The following is a 23,905-nucleotide window of genomic DNA, read 5'->3' as shown; positions in this document are numbered from 1 at the left end:
TCTCTTCTCAATAAAACTATCTCCTATTAAGCATAAAATTCCTAAGGAAAGCAGACATTCCATTAAGAAACCATCCCACCATTCACATGTGTCTTATAAAAAACATGAAAAAAGCTTTTAGCTGGAAGGTCAGTTTCTCCTTCAAAGGACAAATAAAAATTTTTAGTGGGAAAAAACTTTATGCAGCGTATAAACAATCATGTTACTGTCCAGTAAGTACTATTCTTTTTTTCCCACTAGCTGAATTTGTACACTTCAGTTTCTAGAATTGTTGCAGTAAAGTACTGGAATTTTTGATTTTTTTTTTGTTCCTGATATTGAAGAGAAGTAGGGAAAAAAATTCAGGTTCCAAAAAATACTGCTACAATAGAGTACGTTCTGCCAGCTGCTCCCAATGTTTGTCCCTGTGTTGTGCCATCTCTAAACTAAGCACTGATGTAGATTATATTTCAGTCTAAAGCAGAAATCTGACTTTTAAGTTAAAGTAAGTTAAAAATAAGAAATGTATCATGTCTTTACCTGTGTAAGCTTGCTGCAAGTGAGCAGGCAGAGGTGAGTGAGACAGCGTTGCTGCATGCTGAGCACCTGGCTGTAAACCCTTCAGTAAGTCTGGAGGGAAAAAAGGGAGAACAAAGATAAAAAATAAATCCTGAGGAGAGAGGCAGTCTCTGTGAAATAAAGTTTTTGTTTTTATAGTCTAGCAGTAGCAGCTTATCTCCACAACAAAGAATAAATACCTGATAGCATTCTGATGGTTGGAATAAGTCAACAAAGGCAAACCTATTCAAATACAGTTAGTCAAATGTCAGAGCAAGGACCATGCCTTGCTATTGGGATGCAACTCTTCATATACTTTGGTTTGGCAGAAAGACCAACATTTCCTATAGCTTAAGGACATAAACAGCTTCCACATAAGTGTGAAAAAGTAAATGCCATTGTGGTTGACAGTTCTTCATAAGAGAGCTGTTTGATATCTGAGGTTGTTGAGTTAAGGCTACTTTGAGGAATCACCTTAAGTCTTTTATTTGAACTGTGACATTTGAAGACTTTTAAACTCCTTTCTAAAAATAAAGTATTATAAGTTAACCAAAAAAGTATGTTCAAAACTAAACATATACCGTGAATATAACAATGAAGTTAAGCTTATCAAATGTGATTTATAACAGATAGGTATTATGTAAAGAAAGTTTTTACCAGTGAAGGAATCCCATTTACTCTCCTGTAGGGATTTTTATGAACCAAATCCAAGTGTCTCAGGACTTTATTGCTTCCCTACTCAATTTCCATTTTAAGGATGCATCTTTCATTTTAGCACAGTGTCATAATTCCACTCACTCTGAGTTAGGCTGTGGTGGAAAGCCGCTGAGGTAGATCCCGAGGTGGTTGTCACTCCAGCTGTGTCCGTCCCAAAGCCAAGCAGCTCCAAGGGAAACTGGAAGGGCACAGTCACAGGAACGAGGCCACCCAGCATCCCAAAAGGAGTTAATGGTGCAGACGTCACGTTCTGACTGGTCACAGACAGGGGGGATGCCATGAGAGTCAGAGGTGAGGCATTAGCCAGTAGTGATGCTCCTGCTGTTGACTATGCAAAAAGAAAAAAAAAAAAAAGAAGAAGCAGTGCTTTTCAAGATTTTTAAAGACCTGAATTGTATTCTTTATGGGTATAAAAATCAACTATTCCCTGTTAAGTGTTGCTCTGTTGAGAAGTATATTAAACTATTAATGAATATCCAGTTATCCACCCAGGAAGTCTTCCCAGTGCTCATTTGCTAAGCAAGCACAATTATATTGCAGACTCGGACATAAAAGTATGGTTCATCTATCATGTTTTTCTCATCAGCCTTACAGCTAATTTCCTTGATCTCCTTTCTTATTATGCACTAGGCCTACAGTCACAATGTAATGCAATATCTTCTATTAGGTTAAAAATATGAAATTACCCAATGCAGATCTGAAGTTCTTCAGAAGTACAGTGTTACACCTCTCCCCTTTGCAAATCTGGGTCTTAACAGAACATTATTTCTAAAGAGGTTGCAGAGAAACAATGAATTCTGAAAATTAAGATTCATATATAAGAATCCCCAAACTTAAGAAGTCAGGTTAACAAAATGCATACATACATATGAAGAGGTGTGTATGCACATGTCAGAGGAAAAGACAAAGGAAAATAATGTCTCCACTCTAAATGTCAAAATGAAGTTAAATTCACTGCAGCTTTAAAATAAAAATGCAAGATTAGCCAGAACATTTTAGCTACAACAGCTCCCAAATCACATTAATTCCTGTAATATTAGATCAGCTTCTTCTTGTTTAACAATCTTGCCTTCACTGCATATAGAGTAATTTCATATGCTGATGTTCAGTTCTCTAATTATCTACTACAAAACAGTTAGTATAGAAAGCACTTCGAATCAGACTCCAACTCAGATATTGTAGTTATTTGAATTAAAAAGACTGAGACAGAATAGGATTACAAATCTGTGCATTTTTACAAGTAAGCCTCAACTACACCCAAAATTTAGAATCATTTTAATGAACACATGAGCTTAAAATGAAAATGACATTTCACTGAGTTCTGTAATAACAACTTACAGAAAAAGCAAAGTGATGAAATCTCCTAGCATGGATAAATTTTTATTACCAGTTTTGGTCTTAAGATGTTCCAATGAAAGCAGCTAAAGAAAGGACAGTTTCTTCTTATGAGAAAACACAGTATTTTAGAACAGTGGCCCTGTAAAGGGCATTTACCTACAGCTGATGTTCCCAGCAAGTGTTTATGTTGGTCATTTTAAAGGTACCAACTTCTACAACATACTCTATCCCACAAGCAGAAAAAAAGAACGTCAAGCATCAACACACTATAATTCTCTTTTGCCTTTAAAAGTACTAATTTCACAATAAGCTTATGTACAAAAAATTGACAACTGTTCACTGTCTATGTAATCTAGTAAAGGGCAACAAAATAAAAGCAATACAGTAATGTTTTGCAACTGTGAATTTGTTGAAAAACTGCCTCAAAACAAGCTTTTGTAAAGTGCTCTGCCAAGATCTTGCTTACTCACTCAAAAAGAAGAGAGAAATACAGTGAAGAAAAGAGCTACAGAGCACACCCCTAAAGGAACCAGAATCTTATAATGAGCAATGCAGGTACCATTCTCATCTTCTAACAGCATCTCAAATAGGAATTAAATCCATAAGGCCTTAAAAGAAAGGAGGTTCACTTTCAGTCTTACGTGAAGTTGTAAGAGGAGTAACTTAGTCCTTAGTACATGGTACCTAAAAACTAGTCTGGAAGTGATGTTGGCTCAGCAGCCAGCCATTAGGCCTTTATAGCTAAATAAAACCTCTTATCACAAATCTCTTCCCCTTTAGTGTACTTGAACTGGGAGATAATTTAATTCCCATCTTTCCTTGAATGTACTCCATTGACTAAGCTTCACAGTGCACAGCAGCAACAGCCTTATTCCATGGTTTATCTTCTTTGATTGAACCATTTTTATGAACGTAATTTCTGAAGTGTCAGAAAGCCCACATGAAAGGTCTCAATAATTATTTTAGTGATACCATATGCTGCTCAGTACCTTTAGCTGACTTAGCCCTTTCTATATACCAACACACCTTATTTTGCTGTATTATAGTACAGACTCATGTTACTTATTATACACCACACACCCCCACAATTCAGTGCCACAACTCTTCAGTAGGACTGTGGCCAAAATGCATTTCATTACTTGGGTGACCAATGTTTCTAACAAAAAAATTACTTGCCTTTAGCTACAGGAGGGTTTGCCAGAATTCATCTCATCCAGCGCAACACTGCTTACTTCCCTTCTCAGTCATGTTAAAGCACTACCATACCCATTTCACATTTTGTTCTACATCACAGCCATTGCATCTACTGAATTCTGCTGACTGCACCAGGAAGAAACAACCCTCTTCCCAGTCCATTCATTGTAGCTCTTTTTGTCTCCTCCAGGCACCTTCAAGAGTACTCAAACTGCACTGTACTTGGCTCAGCTCTTCTGCAGACCCTCTCTGGTACCTCAGAAGCCTGTACACAGCATACAGGCTGTGGATCTCTTTGCCATTCAAAGCACCCAGAGTAAGTGAACGCTGTGTCAGAGCCTGTCAGACTTTTACTGTTGACTGTCTCAGTACAGAAGTATGGAAGACCATAGAAGCGTTTTGTAAAAATCATCTTCCTCCTGTTATTCAGCTGCATTAAGAAGAATTTGATGGCAAACTAAAAGATTATAAAATATTGCCAGAAGTCAAGTATACATCACTCCCATGCAACAGAAATGTTTCAAAATGTTTCACTATTTAGAATAATACTAAGTTTTTGAGTTGCTGTACACCAAGAATATAATTTAAAGCAATACTACTCTTTTGCAAGTATTGATGACTTCAGCATAGAGAGCACTAGAAAGAGGAAAACATCAAATCATCTCAGTTCCCAGTAAGAAGAACACAACCTAGGAAAGCAGGTTGTCTTCTGAGTAAATAATAGGTTTATATGTTTCAGAACAACAGTATTTTCAAAATATTTGTTTTGTTTGATTTGTCTTGTCTCTAGTGATAGTATAAGCTTCCAGTTTCTAGGGTATTTATATAATAATGGGATATCTCATTCAGTTTGACCAGACCCCACAAAATAAAATACAGTCACAATACAAAAGAAAAGCCCTTGCAAGTGTTAATTACAAGTCTTCAATTACACTCAACCACAGGCAACTGAACTCTAGTTTTGTAGTAATCATGAAGTCTGACAACAAATGTCTGAAGACACCTCTTACATGACCACCATCATTATAAATATGTAAATATGAGAGAATGCACAAATCAAATAATGCAAGTACATACCACATCCCTGAAAATATGGTCACACAAAGCTTACCTTTTCTAGCACTGTTAAAAGAAAAAAAGTGAATTCTTTTCCACAGTATAGACTGACAGTTTACAGTGAGGATTTGTTCCACACTGATCCTTGCATTTCACATCAGCTGGAAATACATATTCTTTAGTGTGAAACAGTTTCATCAGTATCAGAATTATGATTAGAAAAGTAAAAAATTAAATTAATGACATTTACAAATCAGGGTAAAACATCCTAAGAATGTTTACAAAATAAATGTGATAAACATTAATGTACGGCTCAAATGTAAACTTGTTTGATGCATACCTGCACGCTGGCTGCTACAACTGGAGACCCTGAGGCAGAAGATGGTCTGTGTGGAGTTGACAATTGTTTAGTAGCACCCTGTGTTCCACTTCCTGCTCCCCCAGACAGACTAGTCCTACTAGCTCCACTTGAGTTAAGGTTACTGCCTCTGCTGGCAGGTACATTCATTCCAACTCCACCCAGATTATTTTTACCAACAGTCCCAGAAGGAGAAGAGTTGGGCAATTTTGAAGAAGCCTGAGGGTTTTTTGCAGGCTGAAGGCCTGAGGTGCGATTAGAGGACAGCAAATTCACTGTGGGAGACTGCCTGCTGATATTTACACCACTGGTCTGTTTATGAAGGGGGTTGTTGCTGGAGTGACTACTCTGGGAAACTAGTGCACTTGAACTGGAAGAACTGGGTGTTGTTGCAGGCCTGGGGGATGAGGTGGACTTGGATGAAAATTTAGGTGACGCATTGGGCTTGGGTGTCACAGAGGGCTTAGATGAAGTGGGCTTGGGAGAGGCAGCAGGTTTGGGAGAGGCAGCCATGGAGAAGGGAGGCTTGAAACCCTGGGAAGAAACTTGTGACACCATAGCCTTGGCTAAATAGTTACTAGAGGTAGAGGTGCTGGATGTTGTCCGAGAAACCAGTGGGTGAGACACTTGAGAGCCACTTCCAGAGGAAGGATTAGACAAAGGCAGGCGATACACTACAGACTTATCTTGAGCCTTGATCACTGGTGATGAGCAAGAGAGTTTGGGATTACTACTTAGTTTCACCACAGGATTGCTCTGTGATTTACTAATAGTTGCTTGTAAGGGAGATACATATTTCTGTTGTACAGCTGAATGCTGGTGCACCTTTGTCACTTGTGATGTTGAGGAAGTACCACCTTGAACCTCAGCAGATGATACCAAGATATCCTTGGTTCTTTGAGAGGAGGTGGAAATAGCTGCTTGAGTCTTAGAGGAAGAAACATGAGTCTGCGAAGAGGAGGAAGCAGCTTGGATCTGACTTGACCTCTGTAATCCTTGTTGAAGTAGTTTGGCTGGCAAAGGCTCTAAGGAAACCTTGGGATTTTGAATTGAAGATCCAGCAATAAGGCCTGAAGAGATACCAGTGTGAACTAAGTCCTGGGGTTTCTTTGGTACTGGCCCTGTGTGACCAGCAATAAGACTTGATGAATGGGATGTTTGAGTGGGCTCTACTTTCTTTGAAGTTGCCAGAGGCAACTTACTCATAATGCTTGCTAGTTTCTCTTCCCTCAGCCCAGGGCGAGGTCTGGGTGTTGTTGTGTCTATGGTGGACCCAAGAGGTGATCCCTTGGCACCATTGTTGATAACTGCCAGAGCATCAGAAACAGAGTCCAGTGAGGGTGGGTGGAAAGAGAGGTCTTCATCCAGTGAGTCATCCAAGCAGATGGTCTCTGGAGCTGCTGTGCAGCTAGAGCTGGCTGGGGTGCACACAGCTGCACTGGAACTCAGTACAGGAGCACAACTTGAATTGACTGAAGACATACAGGTTTTCTGTTCTTTTTTTGGACTGGAGTCCTGAAAATGAAGGGATAAGAAACATCAGGTTCAATACCCTTCCTGAAATTGATTTAAGGTAATCTTTAGCGTAATACTTTTATGCAGACTTTTAATAATTTAAAAAAGACTGTAATACTTTTATTTCAGTAAATTCAGACACACCAAAGATCTACTACTGAAATTTTCATATTAAGATACTTATGATATCTAGGTGCTGGAGCCCTGTGTCCTAATTCAATATTTGGATTTAAAAAATCTAGTGTTGTTGCTCCACATAACTAAAAGTGTCCATACAGTGAAGAACAACCAATATTGTGAAGAATAGGGTAACTATTCTGATCAGCTACTAAAACTGCTACTGAATTAAGACAACACCTGGTCATGTCAAATGAGGACCTCTATACTATGGTATCCTTCCAACCACACTGTTTTCCAGTGATGTTAAGTTTAACATAAACTGAAAACACACAAAGCACACATGCCAAAATGTGAAACATCACTGCAACTAGTACCTCTTCATAGTCAATTTTCAAAAAAACTACATAGCCTAAAGGGGCAAAGTTATACAGAGGTATTTTGTACTACATTCTTTGAAGTAATGCATCACCAAGCCAGTAAGGACTGCCTGAAAAACTTCCTGCAAGAATTTTTCAGGATCAGAGGCAGAAACAGGTTGTATCAAAAGGTCACACTGGACCATTAAGTGGTATTCAGATATTTTAATAGGCTTTTACCTTCACTTTGGGTTTAGGGGCCAGAATCACCTTCTTCTTTGCCCTAAAACAGAAGGGATAAATGTTCATCAGAAGACCAAAACAAAAGGCAAGTAATTTTCATTTTAAGTGTTACCTTGATTATACCCCAATAAACTAGAATGATGGCTACAGGAGTCCAGCTTAAATAATAAAACATCCTTGAAATGAAAAATGGTTTAAAATATAGGGGGAAAGAAAAATAGCACACTATCAATTCATTTTCCTGGTCATGTATATCTATGTAAATTAGTTGCAAAATCAACTGAATTGATGATATAACCTGACATATAGATCAGGGTATATACAGAGAGCTGGTTTTATTTTTCTGGTTTAGAGGAACATCAAAATATCAGTTAATTTCAGCCTCTTAATATTATCAGTTTGCTTTGTCTACACTGAAGTCTTCTAGAATAGCAACAGAATTTCACTTTTTACGTTGACATTTTTGATCCTGAGGAAGATGCTTCCTATTCTCATTTATTTCAAACTGGATAAAAACAGCTGTTTCTTCCTCCCACAAAAGTGGTTTGTTGCTTATCAACTATTAAAACAGTTGTATGTAATTTGTTTGTTGCAAGAAGTAATTTAGCAAACTGTCAGATTTTCTTCTGCAACGTACACAAACTGCAGTTATGCAAACAAGGACAGCATTAAGGATTATTAGTTATCGGCTTCAACTTAGAGGTTCAGCATTTCACACTTTATTTCTTCAAGGGCAATCAACAGATTTACATCCTGTAGGCAATATTTGATCCTTTCCTAAGCAACTAGAAATACCTGGCTAAAAAAAGACTTTAATGTAGGTGGACCATGACTCAGTTTTCATGTTATGTAGAAAAAATCTTATGTTAATCATATTTATCACAAAAGTGGCAATTGGGGTGTTATTTCAAGTCATAACAATTTATTTGAATTCTGACTGAATGTGGACAGCTCCAGAGAGGCACACAGTGTTGTCTGAAAATGAAGATGATAAAATCCCACTAAGATACACAGACTTCTGTGATTAGAGGTATTTTTGAGGAGAAGAACAAAGTAGGAAGTACTGCAGTCTGAGTTCAGTTTAATAGGCTGGATGCCAAAATTTAGGCAGTGTGCAATGCTTTGAGTAAAAGGTATTAATTCAAGAATTAATACCCCTGGAGTTATCTAGCCACTTCACAAGTGAGTTAAAATATAATGCCACAAGAATGTTACAGTTATATGCCTAAATTAAAGCATTAAAGAAGATTATAAGCATCACTGTAAGTATCTTCACACAAATCCCAAAGTACCTCCCTTTCCTTCCCTCTGTCTAAAATAGGTAGCAGGAAGATGAGAAAAGATGCTCTGCACAACCTAAAGATCTTGTAAAGCAAGTTGTCCCTATTATACTCACGGAGCAGAAGTGAGGTGATTGTGAACACTTCGGCTTTCCTTAAAAAGCATCCTAAAAGAGTGGTGAGAAAAGAAACATGAAATGATTCTACAGACAGACAAACAGCCTCTGAGCACCAAATACCCAAATATCCTTTTTCAGAACTAGCCTTTGATTATCTGTCCCCAAGGGAACTAATGATTACTTTGCAGTGCTGTCATGGTATAGGTCTTGGCATCCATAAACAGAAGATCTAAAGAAATTATAATACTTTGCTGTTGCAGTGTGTTTTTATTTTCCAGGTTATTGTTTGATTTGTTGTGTGGTAGTTTTTTGGGTTTTTTTTCCCCTTGCTTTTGGAGTGACACAGACTTGTCTTTGTTATTCAGTTGAGCCAGGTGTCCGTTTATCTCTTTGCTACTTAGCTACTTTTCTGCCAAGTTTCAAACCCTTTCCTCCCACATCCAGTTGTTAACCCCTCCTGTCCCAAGCAGTTTTCCTCCCTTGTATCCTTTGCCCTTGTGTTCCACTCCCAGTTCTCCAGATTAGCTGAACATTGTATCCTCCCTTGAGACCTGCCCCCCTGTATAAGCTGTTGCTTGCCCCCGGCTCATTGCCTGGGACCCTGAGACTCGGGGAGTGTAACATCAAACAAAGTAACCCGGTGCCACCCCAGGCCCGTGCTGCTGCTGCTGTCCTTTTGCTCTGTGTTGTGTAGCTGGGATTCTGCAGAGCCCCGAAAAGTGGGACCGACGCCCCCCACTGCCACCATCTAGCTGGGACATGAGACACTGTGCCTTTATGCTCAAAATACCTCAGTAAACGGCCAAGCAAAAATCAACATAAGTGAATATTACTTTCTTCAACTGGACAGAAGAAATACACTTTGAATGCTGTCTCCTCAAAGACTAATGAAATAGTTCAAATATAAAATAAAATATTATTGTAAACTCTTCACACTACAGTCCAACACACTGACCCACAGTCTTGGGTTTGTGGTTATTAATCTCTTGTGGCATTTTTTTAAAGCACAGAAGATAAAAGTCAGAACACAATAACCAAGCTTGTTTCTAGTTTTCTTCAGTACTTTTAGTACTGAATGAACTTTAGTAAAAGTTTTGGAAAGTTTAGTAAAAGAGAAACTTGAGGCTATTGTGTATAATTTCTCTGACTTCAGTTACACTGGACTGACACATACATATTACTATAGAGCCAAGGAACGGCAGGAGCCAGTATGACACATCTCAATACTTGCTGTGCTTTTATTCAATGTTTTCAGCTCCTTAGTTGCCAAGTGGAAAGTGAAAATGATTGCTGACCTGTATCTATCCAACAGCTTACTATTAAAATGCAGCTATGAATAGACAATGAACACTTGGTCCCCTTCCTTGTTTCCAGATAGGCAAACTAGGAAAGGCAACATTTTCTTACAGCACTGCCATCACATGGATACTGACCACACCATGAACAGCTGTCTAAACAAGAGCTTTTCACCACTGATAATATAACCTGCAGAGCTGCAATAATTACAAAAAATCTGAGTATCCAAAAATCTCATGTCATCTAGTAAGAAAACACTGATCCTCTCACTACAGTTCAGTGCCTTACTTCTCAGATTCTATTTCCAGCTCCATTTTCACATTTTCTTCACCACACTAACCTCCAAATCTGTATTGCATTGTTCCATCAGAGACTACTGAACACCTATGAAGAACATCATGGAGCAAAACCAACATTCCTCATTACATGTTTAACATGCCACCTCCTGGCCTATACAGCTTCTTCAGAATATTTCCCTTCCCACCTCCTTCTTGGTTCTTTACCCATTCCTTAATATTTTCAGTTTGGAAATTAAAATTCAGAACTAATCACAGGCCCCAGTAATTTGTAGCATCATCCTTCAAGGTGAAAGACAAAATTTTAAGTACTATAAAAGGACAGAAATCAGACATGGTACAAGGAAAGGACAGAGCAGTATATGAAGTCCCTTCCACCCTTAACAATCCTTTGATTCTGTCATTTCCAGTTATGATCAATACCTTCCCTCTTCCTTCCCTATATGGCTATAAGAAACATTAAACACAGTTCACTTTGAAAGTGCAAGAAATTTTTCTCCTGAACTAAAACCACAAAGTTCTGGTACCATAGACCTATCCTGATCAGTAGGAATTCCTTAAAAAATACATGGTCAATAGATCAATTTTAGCATTAAATATCTAATTTTTTTTCTAGTTTATATGGTTCTCACTTGAGCCCATATATAAAAATTAAAAAAATTATAAGCCTTCAGCATAATCCCTAACATAACATCCCAACAAAATGAACATTCAGAATACAAATTATGTAGTGTTTTAGGAATTACCACTGCCAGACTCCAGGAAATACTTTCTTTTCCTCTTTCCATGCAAACCTGTTTGCCTACAAATTATAATACATAACTTCCTTAACAGAAAACAAAAAAGTGCCACCCAGTAGATACAGGACAATTTGTAAGTCATTATGGTACTAAAACCACCCAGTTAGTAAATAAAGTGTTGGTGGTCAACAGGAAGTTATGATCCATCACCTGTTGGGGTTTGTTTGGTCTGTTGATGGTTTTGGTTTGTTTTGGGGGGCATTCTGGTTTTTTGTTTAGTTTTTATCTTTTGTTGTTGAAGCCAATTGTATGGATAGTTTAAAAGCTCATGGAAATTTTCAGCAGACTTATCCAATGGAAAGGAGAGAACTGTATGTTTTATTGCTTTCCAATTCAAAGTTTAAACATGCTTCACTTCTATGTATTCTTGAATCACCTCACTATCTCTTGACTATTTTGCCACTATCATCAGTGATCTTTCTGTCCTATCTTCCATTCTTAAACTAAACTGAGATTCTCTGTCTCATCTAATTCAATAAAATCTTCATAACAGATAACATCAAAGTCGTTAGTCTACTTACACAAAAAACTAAATAATTGAACCAAAATTAGTCAGCTGTATGCCAGGAAGTATAAAACTTCATTTGTTCTTTTTGTTACTATTTAACCAGCTATTTCTACACTGACCAATCATAGAAATATCTCAGTACAGTTATTTTTACAGTTTGGAACAGATTTGACTAAACTAAAATCAAGGTATTAATGAGCAAGTTAAGCAGTTGTATCATTTTGCTTTTACAACCAGATTGAGGTTTGATGAAATTATCTTTTGCAGTGGGTGCTACAGAAAGAAAGAACTGAGGCCAAACAATACTTGCTCTTCTTTCACCCCAAACCATTAGAAATCTCTGCCAAGCCTGTGTTTCAAAACAGTTGACTATTGCTCCCATTTTATTTCTCCCTCTCTTTTGTGTGGTTGTTTCTTCTTACATCTGTAAGAAGCAAGTCTAGAAACTGGTATGTTTTTAACTGCTGCAAAACAGAGCATCCCAACTGCAAACAAGAAGTAGAGAACAAGAACCTTAAGTCTGTTGTGAACACTGCTATCAAAATTCTAGCTTATAATTTTAAATCCTGTGTGAGCAGTCTGATAATGCAGTGTTCCAACATACAGGCAAAACTGATTTCCAGATCATTATCACTTGCTATATCACAAAGAACTTTCCAAGCTGTTACCCCTCCCACCTCATACTTCTCCTCAAATGAAACTTCATGCTCTGTTAGAAGCAGTGGCAAATTCAGTCTCTAGGAGATGATAAAAGCAAATAGCTGTCCAAGGAAAACAGTGGGTTTTTTCACTCTCAGTCTTACAATCAACATAGAAAATTCATTTTAGAAAAATATTTGTTCTTCTAAACTATTCCAGCTTCACAAACATACTGCTAAGTTCCAACCAATATCAATAGTACATGGTTGAGTCAATGTAAGACAATAAATAGGAACTGAAGAAATCATTAACACCATAATGAGTAGATACCTAAAGCAGTTATCTTACCTTGCCTGCATCCAGCCTTTAGGCCAAAGTGGTTTCACTTCTGTTTCCATAAAGGTTTTGAGGTAATCTTCAGCAGACTGACTTCTATTTGGCTCTAGCTCATAACATCCCAGCTTGATCTTGACAAGATTACACAACAGAGACCTGCAAAAAGAAACAAAATAAATATATTGAAAGACACAGTCCTTTCAAAAGCTCAGCAGAAAGAGGCTAAGGAATTGAAGCTGCTGTCTACTGATAGTTGTAGGAAGTGCTCAGTTCCAACTGTGTTTTTTGGAAGTTTATACTGCACAAAGTATTGCTACTAAAAACTCATATGCTCTACCATTGAAATCCATTCTACACTGAGTACTTCAGAGAATTCTTTCTGATAGGGATTTTGTCTTTCAATCTTAAAAATCTAGAAGTGCACACAGTTAAGTAACATCATCCTTTTAGAGACTCTTGAAAGAAAAAAGCAACAGATTTAAGTACCTCTCCCCTCCAGGTCAGTCCAAGCTATATTGCTAGTACATATTTTATGAAGCTTTCTTCCCTGCTGTCTTCACATACTAAAAAGACTCATTGAGAGAAGTCCATCAGCCCCTTTTAGTAATACATACATTTATATATACACACACACATACACACTTGTACTAAAATTATCTTAGATCTTGCATGAGAAATTACTAATGAAGATATGCTTGCTTAAAAGTCTAGATTATTTAAATAATAGTTATCTCAGTTTTTCAGAAAAATCTGTTTTAGGAAACCAAACTCTAGTATCTCATCATTTCAGATAAGAATCTGTGCTACTCTTGAGAGATAAAAGAATTTCTGTTCAGAGGGAACAGAAGGGGTTAAGATTAATGCATTTTCCTAGTTGTTGTTGAACTGGGAGGCTTGCCAAATCAATATCACCAGTCTTGATGGCCTGTCCTCCTGTGGCAGACATCTCTAGTGCTCATTGGTGTTTTGTAATGTATTCTAGAAAGGTGAGAAGCAGTCATAACACTGCTTACACACCTGTTCTTTGCCTAACGAAGCTCAAAGTCCTGGAGTCAGAAAATTCTCATGTATTTGGATAAAGCAAAGAAAAAACAAACAGTGAAACTTGAAAGGGTTGGACACAGGATTATTTTCCTTTTGAGTTAAAGATGAAGATGTTTCACCATAACAGAATTCCAGTTTGCCTATTTAACACCAACACTCTTCAAAACTCCTTCAAGGTGTAATTCTGGGAAAATTATTTATGCAACAGTATCATGCAATAAAATCCTCTTGGAGATCCCTTTATAAAGTCAGTGAAAATTCTTGGTCTTACCTCACTGTGTCATCCCAGTGAAACTTCTTTCTGGGTCCAACAACCCTCTTTCCAGGTTTCTCATCATCATCTTCCTCTGATCCATTTTTCTCTCGTTCATCTTCTGCTTGCAACCTACAGTTGGAACAATTATTTTATTTAGAACTATACTACACAAACAAAATATTTCATTAAAAAGGAGTGTCATTCTAGGTGTTGGGGGGAAAAACAACCTACAGAGGATCTATTTTCAGATTTTTGCTACACTTCCTTGTAGGATAAACAGTTTAATCTCCCTCTCCCCCACTGCTTTCTCATTCTCAGAGAAATGAAAAGGACACACTCTACAGATGCTTTCAATGATGTTCCTATAAGCTTAAGCAATGCCTCTACTGGGAACTGGCAGGGTACTTACCAAACTATGAACACCTTTCCAAGTCTAAAATTACTTAATTATGATTGAAACAATTACCATGAACAAGGACAAAATACATCAATAACCCCAACACACCATCCTCCTCCATTAATCCACCATGTTAGGTAATCAACCAGTAATCCTTCAGACTATTTTTTCTATCAAGACCTATCTCGCTCAGTTAATGGAATTTCTCTCTGACATCAGACAATAACACACAAAATTAAGTAATTTGCACAATTAAAGAAAGACACCCCTAAACTGGAGCTGAGTGATTTTCTGAACTAAGGAAGTAAACAACATGGATACAAACTTCCAGCTGGGTTCTAAATAGGCCTCCAGAATAACCTACTTGGCATTCTTGGCTTGACTGCGGGCCTGACAGTCCTCCTGATACTTGCATAACTGTTCAGGCATGACGTTACTGACAGCTAGCTTCAGCTTCTGCAATGGCTCTCTCAAGCGGTCATCCTGTGAAAAGAGGAGTACCAAAATAATCCTATTAGATGTAAAATAAAGAGCATTTCAGACAGTCTCATGAAAATTTCTGGATCACTCCCAAGGTAACATTCCCAGCACTATTTATGGACCACAACAGACATACTTCTACATGGCACTTGAATCCTGATAGGTGCAACAGCATTATATAAATGCATGTAAGTCTTGAGATGAGACACAACAAAAGACAGTCACAAATATACGTGCCATGAACATCCCAAAACATTATGGCATTATCTCTTTAAATAATGCTTTTAAATTAAAATAGGGAAGGGAAAAAAACTTAAGGAGGAAAAAGTGAAATAAACTGACCAATCAATATCTCAGCATTTGCAAATAAATAGCCTATTAATCAGGTCTCCAAAAACTGTGGTATAAAAACATCCTAGGTAATGAATAAAATATGAATATGTATTATATTATCCAAGTGGTAGATTGTTAGGACATGCAATTTATGTGCCTGAAAGGGCTATGTATTTAGAATGGTCTCCAAATATTAAGAATTTCAAACATTAAGGTAATACACTATACACTTCCCTATATGTTTTAAATTCACTTTCTACATCTTCTGACTTCACATTATTAATTTTAATTTCTTATTGAAAAGAACCAGAATATTCTTTTATGTTTATCTGCTTATAAATAATAGCATTTGAATCTGTTTGCCTTGTTAGCAAGCACTGAGATCTCTGCATTCATTTTCAGATCCTCTGGAAGATTTAGTCCTGGATTTTATCTAAAGAATCCGGTCAGGGTACTTCAGACCACAGATAACTTTTCTGTTCCACAGGAAAATAATCTTCAAAAGAAAAGTAACTGAAAATGGCATACAAAGTATTTGTAAGACCTAGCCACAAAAGGAAAATTGAACAAATAATACAGGCAGGGTCATCTATTATCCATATGGCCTTTCTTTTTTCTTGACACAAAAGTGAAAACAAAAGTACGTATTTTTAGCCTATCACAACCATTATTACTGTGGCTTTCTAATTCTGCTGCTTTGATATGTACCCTAAGACTACAGTAATACTTAGTGATGACAGCAGAAACACTCCTTAATAGCCTGCATCCAGCTTTCAAGATGAAAGCACTTCCTTCTCAACTAAAGACGCTGAAATACTTAAAATATTTGTTCCCAACCTAGTGACAATATCATGTATATGGAAAGAAGCTTTTCAACTTATCTAGCAACTGACCCAAAACATTTTTCTTGATTTGAGGCTGTGTGGCTACTGCTCTACTCTGCTGCAGCAAGGAGAACTGACTGTCATATAATTGCCTCCTACTGGAGCTGCTCTCCCCATCCTTACCTGGACATTGAGGTGTAACTTCTTCAGGCGCTTTATCAGCGTGTCCTTATTGCACGGCACGAAAGCCTCCAGGTGTGAGTAGACTCCATTGCGGATGGCAGGATTCACCTCCTGCAGCTGCAGCTCAATGCTGACAAACAACAGGAGTCAGTCAGACACACTCCAAGGTAAAGATGACTTCTGAACAAAAACCTAAGGAAGCTTTGGAAGCATAGCATATTCTAGCTATGCATATTAAAAATAGCGGCTTGAGATATTTTCAGATAAGCTTTTTTGTAAAAGGAAGAAGTCCTAATCAATGGCAAGAAACCATTCACATATGTAATTGTCCAGCAATGTTGAACATTCAAAAACATTAAAAAAATCAAATAATTCAAATTTAGTTTACACCCACCACTGTGAATCAAAATTGAGAGACTTTGTGATAGTCTTCTAGAGATTACTTTTGTTTCATAGATTATGAACACAGAACTTTCTGTATTAAACCCTTAATTGAAGATTACAGAGAAAAAAAATCTGGTGCTTGCCCTCATGAAAGGTGAAGGTCCTTTGAGTAACAAAATTGGGAGACAGGAGTAAATAAAGGCAATTTTGTTGAATTTTACACATGAAGTCAAGGACCAGGGCACTACAAAACATTTTACACTGGATAAAGACACACAGGCATGACAGGAATTGTACACATACATAAGTCTCTTTAGCTAATAACTAGCTTAGACTGATCTACCTTCATTGACTTTTAAGGGATTTGTTGGAACAACCTCAATAATACTTCCTCTTCTGTACTTTTCCTTTCACCCCCTTTCCAAAAAGGAAAGGTTCTACAGATAAGCACTTACTCCAGAAGAATATTATTCATGTCTTGTGTGAAAAACTTCTTCCTGCCTTCTTCATCAAACATCTTGGCAGCCTAAAAATACAAAAAAAAAAAGAAAAAAAAGCATTCAAGTTCACAGAGTATTTTGAACCAACAATCTTTGTATCTTTACTTTTACAGCCACATCATATTCTTGTTTCCCAGAAAACGTTACTTGGAAAAAAATAACGAAAACCAAGCTATTCTCAGCTGTTTAGAAAAAACTGAGGATTGTTACTGTTATATACAAATATACACACCTTGCTCTAGGGCAGACAATCATTCTGTTTAGGATCTGCCTGGACCACTGATGTTAACACATTCATCTTTTGAATAACCATTAAGAAAATTGTAGATGCTTTATCACCATCAACACCACCAACATTCTACTATCTCTGTTTTAAAAAGAGAAGCATTGTTTGACAGATCAAGAAGGCAAGAGCATTAACACATTTCTATTCCATCTTTTTCTACCTGTTATGTGCCTCACCCAGTTGCATCTTTCCAGCTTAGAGCTCTCGCAAACCTTCACTGCAATTTGTACAACAGGATTATATATGCTAGAGGAATACCTCATCCCTCTTTTCTGCTGCTGTCCAGCATTCTTGCCATCCTTAGACTGTATCTTTAGTATTTTGTCTGGTATTTTTGTCCTTTTTATCAGAAGTTTTTACTGATCTCCAGCAATTCCCATGCAGAATCCCTTTATCTTTGTTCTTATCACCTAGATCCATTTTTTTTCTCCACAAGGAATGACAGCTTATAGGACAAAGCCAATTCCCTTTACCATTTTACAAAAATCAGTAAAAACCTTTCTCTAGTGTATATCTACTCTGCAGAAATTCAGAAGTTGAGAAAAAAGAGCCCTTAAAAACATCCACAGAGTACTGACTTGCAACAATGTAGCTAAACACTTCAAGTAAGTCCAAGTGTTAACATGATTAAATTAATTTATCACTAATACTTACTGTTCTTGCTATCTTTAACTGACCCATTTAAATTTGAAAGAAAAGTGTTTTCCAAAAATTGTGAACTCTACCTCTCTTCCTGTGTGAACTGCACAGGAAAAGAGTGTGACATTCAAAGGTGTAAGGTAGCCCATTGTCTGAGTGGTTCATCACTTCAGTCATGAACACTGATACTGGAGCTTAAGTTCCTGCAAGGACTGCATTTCACTGATTGCTTTCTACCATAAATACAGCGGCTGAGGGGATGGGACTATCTGTTTAAGAACACTGAAGCATTTGTCCTGCTAAAAAAATTAGAAAGGTTACTGATGCCTTCAAGTGATAGGGTACCAAAAAGACAATTCAGAAAGTCTTAAATCCGGGACCTTTACGCTTAATTAACACAAGGATTAGAGTCATCATCTGGTTTATATAACGCAGAAGGAAAAAGCTTTGACATTTTAGTCCCAGGTAGACCTTGAAAGGCAATTCCAGCATTATACTATTATGCTGGACAGCACTGCAGGCTTTTAAGGACAGCAACACCAGCACATTCAAAACTTCATCACTATTACTAACTACGGTTGGGTTTTATTTCCAGAGTGCTTATCTTGACAGTGACCTTAAAAATAGAGGAAAAACCTCTTTTATTTACTTTCCTGCCTGTATACAATATTGCCTTTTGTCAGGGTAGTACAGAATAACCCACTCAGGGAACTATAACACATGAATCTACCAAAGGAGGTCAGGAAGTTTTTATTGCCTTTAGAGAGTGGCTTTCCAATCTTATTATTTTTTTAAATTTTGATATATTGTACTGCATCCTTGGACCGTAGGCTTCTTCCTACAGCTTTGTAAACTTTTCTTTGTGCTAAAGAGATCTAAAGCTTCAAGAGTCTGGCAAATATTTGACAAGACTTTCATTTTTAGTGCTTTTTAGATGTCTGATTGCAATTTACAGGAGGCATGGAAGTTGCAATCTTTAAGTCAACATACAGTCTAGCTGCTCCCCAAGTATAAACTTAAACTTCCTCTGCTTTGCCAGGAATCTTTCAGAACACATTGTCAAAAATGGAAGAGTTCCCAGCTGGTCTAGAGGAAGGTGTCCCTGCTCACAGCAGGGGGATTGGAGTGGATGATCTTAAAGGGCCCTTCCAACCCAAACCATTTTATGGTTCTATCAGGAGTTATGTTTTCTAACAGCCACTGAATTAAAAATGCCTCCCAACTGGTTTGAAATTGTAATACAGAGAAGCAACATGAATTAACTTGGGGTAGGTCACTAACACTTCCTGAATTTTGGCCTAATCCATTTCTGCACTTTTGCTAGAAGCTTTTTGTTGATTCATAGCAAAATTAACCTGCATACTGAGAGGTAGACAGAAGCTCCTTCACTTCAGTAAATATTAATTCCTTGGCTGTATTTAGCTTGGTATGTTTAAAAATAAATAAGAAAACTAGAAGACATTTCTATAGAGGTAAGAGCAAAGCAAACTCTGGAATTGTTTAAATTATTTTTTGTCCAAAAAAGGAAGTATGTTTTGAAAAAGCAGTCAACTATGAGTAAAGAAAAGCTGCACTTTATTCTAAGTAAGGAAAAGCTGCACTTTATTCTAAGTAAGGAAAAGCTTCAATATAATAATCTGAACAAGCAACAAATTTATTCTCAACTTAGGACAACATCCATAACTGAAACAAGGAGTATGTAATACCTTAATATTTCTGATCCCTTTCAATAACTTACTGGAATATTTTTAACTTGTTAATTTAACATCTTTCATCCCATTTTTGAGAACTTCAGATTTCATTCTAACCTCCCAGAAGAAAAAGTTCAGTTTTGTGGTTGGTTGGTTTTTTTTTTGTAGTTGGGTGGTGGTTTCTGGTTTTGGTGGCTTTTTTTACTTGAGTTGGTTTTTTTTTTTGTTTTCGGGTTGTTTTTTTTTTTTTTAACTGGCAAGTTAAAGCCAAAAAATCTGGATCCAAAATACATGGATTTGTAAGCTGCAGTCATATTTCAGGTAACCTCCTCCAATGTAAGAAAACACCCATTCATTCCATTTTATCAAATAATAATTCAAGTTAAAATAACACTGGTATTTCCATTATGGAGAAAACCCCATAAATAAATGAGAATTACAAGTTATTGTACATAAAAGATTTAGAAAACCCAGTTTCCAATGTGAAACAAACACTGCTAAAACAATTGACCTGCATCATCTCTGCCTGTTTTCATCTGAGTATAAACACAACCTTCAAGATTGCCATTAACATCAGTTCTTCATTTCTAAAGTTTCAGCCAGCAATTCAAGGATGACACTCAAGGTCCTAATTGTTCTTCCTTGTTCTCTCAGATTCTTGAATGCAATCCACTACCAGCGAATTCATACTTACTGTTCGAAGGTCTCCAATGCGCTTTTCAAGTAGCACAGGCAGACCTTCAGGGAGGGCAGGCACCTGCTTGGGTGTCATGACCTGAGAGGTGTAGGTTGCCTGAGAGACATTTCCATTCTCTCCTGACAGCTCAGAGACCGGGCTGCCATCAGAAGTGCCATCGAGCAACTTGTCAAAGTCAATGTCCCCCAACATCTCCAGGGCACTTTCAGTTTCTTGCAGGAGCTCAGGTTCATTTGTGCTACCAAAAATGGAGAGGACAGGATCATTGATCCTAAGATTCAAGTCAGAGATATCATTTCCTGCACTGAGAGAGGAAGAAGGAATTTTACTAGGGGTAGAGGTTGCAACAGTCACTGGAGGTTTTGGACTAGGTTCCTTCTTCCTCATGGCTTCCTTCTCCTTTTGAAATTTACGGATCATGGCAGCCAGAGAGAGTGAGTCTTTATACAATTTCTTTTTCTTCTTCTCAGACTTGTGTGAATTTAAGGCCATTACTCTGTAGAGGAAAGAAATCTTTCATTAGCATGTGACTTCTGAGGCCTCAGTAACCTTTAACAAGACAACTCAAAGTTTAGTACAATTAAAATTTATCGGGGGGAAGAAGTACTTCCTGCTTCCATCTTCAGAACATTTTATCAATTACCATAAACCTTAGGTCATGTGATTACATGTTCTCTAACTGATCTGTTACATTTTATATACATTAAGGCAAAGGTTACTTCATTTTGACTTCTCAATTTAATTAAGGAGAAGTTGGCACAAGTGTTAAAACTCACAGCAGATTTACAGTACTAAAATACTTAAATTTGCCTCTCAATACTGCTGAATGGTGGCAGGTTGCCTGTACAGCATGTATGTTAAAAAAATTCCTTTCATTGCTAAAAATTTTTAAATGCAGGCTCAAAATCTATATTTTTTTAAACTGAGAACATTCCACCAATTTTTCACCTTGATGAAAAATTAAGTCAATAAATTTTCAATATTCAATGAGAATATTCACAGTAAGACAGCCTCCATCCACTCAGCAATAGCTTTCTAGCTGTCACCTAATCTAGCCCCACCACCTCAATCTTTCTATGCTGGCCTCAGAACTGAGGAAAGCACAAAGTCAGTAAGAAATACATAGAAGAATAATTAACCTGTATTTACAGCTTTACAGATGAGAAACAAAGAGATAAGAAAAACATTATTTTTCAATAGAAGATGCAATTCCTAGTGCTAGCTTAGATGCTGGGTAGGACAATGACACTTTATGCTATTCATAATACTCAAAATTTATTTTCTGTGATTTGTCTTTCCTTATCCCTGGTGCAAAGTCTCAGGGGAAAAAATTTAGCCTGTAGGACTGAGTAATATAAAAACCCCACACAAATTCTGGAACAAAATCTATAAGCTATTAATTACAGTTTAAAAGTACAATATTCAAAAGAGCTGTAATGATCTTGCTATGGCACACAGCCTCAAAGCCAAACCTCAAATATAATTGAAGGGTTCTAATGAAGAAAAATAAACCCACCCCAACTGCTTAGGAACTTTCATTTTCCGAGGCTTCTTCTCCTTCTCTGTCCCTTCATCTTTTCGCTTGCGTTTCTTCACTCCACGATCTTCACTTTCTTTCAACTTTGCTATCTAGAAAAGAGATCAAATAAAGGACAATGGTTCTCCCACCCTAAAGGACTTCTACAGCAAGAAACATTAAGTTTTCTTTACACTTTCCAATTCAGAGCCAGGAAAAACATATTAATGTGTGTAAAAGCAAATGGTACCACAGATTCCTAGCAACAGTTTCAGTTACTGACAAGTGTTAATCATAAATCCTTTCTAAACAGTTATGAAATTTAGAGTTTTCAGTAATATAAATACACTAAGGTAAATGCAGAGTGCTGCCCAGCCAGTATGGCCAATGGCTACCTTGGAAGATGGAATTCCAGCACCTTCTTCTGCTACCAGAGTTCCACTGCTGACCATGAAGCTGACCACTATGAAATATCTTTGCTGGTCAATACAGACCATCTGTCTCCCTTCCCTTGCCCATCCTTAGATTATCTGAGGGTGCAGGGCAGGGAAACAAAGCCTTCAGACTGTGCAAGCATCAGCCAGCAACAGGCAAACTTCTGGTGTAGTCATCAACACTGTTTTAGTCACAAATCAAAAACATATCATCGTACAGGCTGCTAGAAAGAACATTATCTGCATCACAGTGAGAGTCAGTACCTTAAAATTAAGTGCTATAGAGCAGAAAAAGACACCAGCAAGCACTAAGTTCTCAGAAATAGCATTCAACTTGTAAATGTCAAATTGCAATTATGTTTGCATTGACTGTAACTTGTCAAAGTTTATAGAACAGCATGCTGTTCGGAAAGATTTGTGTATATAATTTTAATATAGCTATTCTTATTAACTGAATTTATTTTAACAGGTATTTTGGTTTAAAATATGGTTTATTGGTAAATATGTTTAAATTTGGTTTACAATTCTCAATATTAGGAACAATTTCATATCATGCAAACTTTGTGCAAAAATTAAGAAGAGTAGTGATGAATTTAAAGTCTCATCTTGTATAATAAAATGCTTACAAAATTACAGAATAATCTGTCAGTTCAAGATGGGTGGACACAACTTGTCAGGCTGCCTAAAAAGATGCTTAGTCTTACAAGACTGAATAGCCTGTGGACATCCTGAGTTAGTTACTGAATGCTAATATATGAGCCACAAAACAAAATGCAATAAAAAGCAGTACCACGCATCATTCTGCTTTTGGACTCTTCATCTGAGCCATTCTAAGTATATCAAATACTTCCAATGTCCACCTAGCTTTTATTTCTGTAAAAAGGCCTTAATTAAAATCACTCACTTTAGGTGGCCTATGCTTTTTGTCTTCTGCAAAGTCTTCATCCTCTGATTCAGATGCCTGGCGAAACTGCAGTGTACCAGTGTTGATATAAAACCCTCCATATTTGGTTGTCAGGGATGCAGGAACCAATTCATCATACTGGGCAGGAAAAGGAAGATGAATTTATCAGCATTTCTTAATAAACTAAACATGTATTTCATTCACCAGTCCCTATACATAAAAATATATATACCAATTCACAGCACAGCTTGCTAGAATAGAAACAGGAGAGCAATTTTATAGAAAATTAACTGGTTGAAGCAGAGAACATTAATAGAACAGAGTGTCCTTTCAACACAATGCTCTTTTCTTAACAAAAAGGCAGCATTACAGCATTAAAACTGCTGCTTTCTCAAGGCAGCTCACCACAGTGCCCTGCTCAAAACCCTAATTCTTTTTAAAAGTTCTCCAAAATCTTATTTTGTTAAAAATGCTATCCCAGACATAACAAACTTCACCACAGTAACTGTTACCTTATTTTCAATTTTAGATGTTTAATACAACATTGCCTCTTAAACAACTATCACAATGCCAGGACTTTTTTAATTTGAAGGCAAACATTCTCACTTTGTTCAGACAATTTTAATGTT

General features: G+C 37.1%; 1 protein-coding gene across 1 annotated transcript in view; it reads right to left on the bottom strand.

Moving 5' to 3' along the window:
- Positions 1 to 23,905, bottom strand: part of UBN2 (ubinuclein 2) — a 46,727-nt gene that overhangs the window by 4,226 nt on the left and 18,596 nt on the right. The window contains exons 4-16 of the mRNA XM_054271762.1: positions 23,277 to 23,414; positions 21,939 to 22,051; positions 20,420 to 20,918; positions 17,065 to 17,135; positions 16,226 to 16,355; positions 14,770 to 14,888; positions 14,024 to 14,137; positions 12,721 to 12,864; positions 8,831 to 8,881; positions 7,432 to 7,474; positions 5,183 to 6,715; positions 1,336 to 1,582; positions 520 to 609 (exon numbers count right to left, since the gene is read on the bottom strand). Coding sequence (XP_054127737.1) covers positions 520 to 609; positions 1,336 to 1,582; positions 5,183 to 6,715; positions 7,432 to 7,474; positions 8,831 to 8,881; positions 12,721 to 12,864; positions 14,024 to 14,137; positions 14,770 to 14,888; positions 16,226 to 16,355; positions 17,065 to 17,135; positions 20,420 to 20,918; positions 21,939 to 22,051; positions 23,277 to 23,414 — 3,292 coding nt within the window. The remainder of the gene's footprint in view (positions 1 to 519; positions 610 to 1,335; positions 1,583 to 5,182; positions 6,716 to 7,431; positions 7,475 to 8,830; positions 8,882 to 12,720; positions 12,865 to 14,023; positions 14,138 to 14,769; positions 14,889 to 16,225; positions 16,356 to 17,064; positions 17,136 to 20,419; positions 20,919 to 21,938; positions 22,052 to 23,276; positions 23,415 to 23,905) is intronic.

The sequence above is a fragment of the Melozone crissalis genome, unplaced genomic scaffold (assembly GCF_028551555.1).
Source record: "Melozone crissalis strain CALT ecotype California unplaced genomic scaffold, PUWL_Pcris_2 ptg000004l_1, whole genome shotgun sequence".
NCBI classification, from domain to species: Eukaryota; Metazoa; Chordata; class Aves; order Passeriformes; family Passerellidae; genus Melozone; species Melozone crissalis.
Note: the sequence above shows the minus strand (reverse complement) of the source record. Positions and strands in the feature narration are given on the sequence as shown.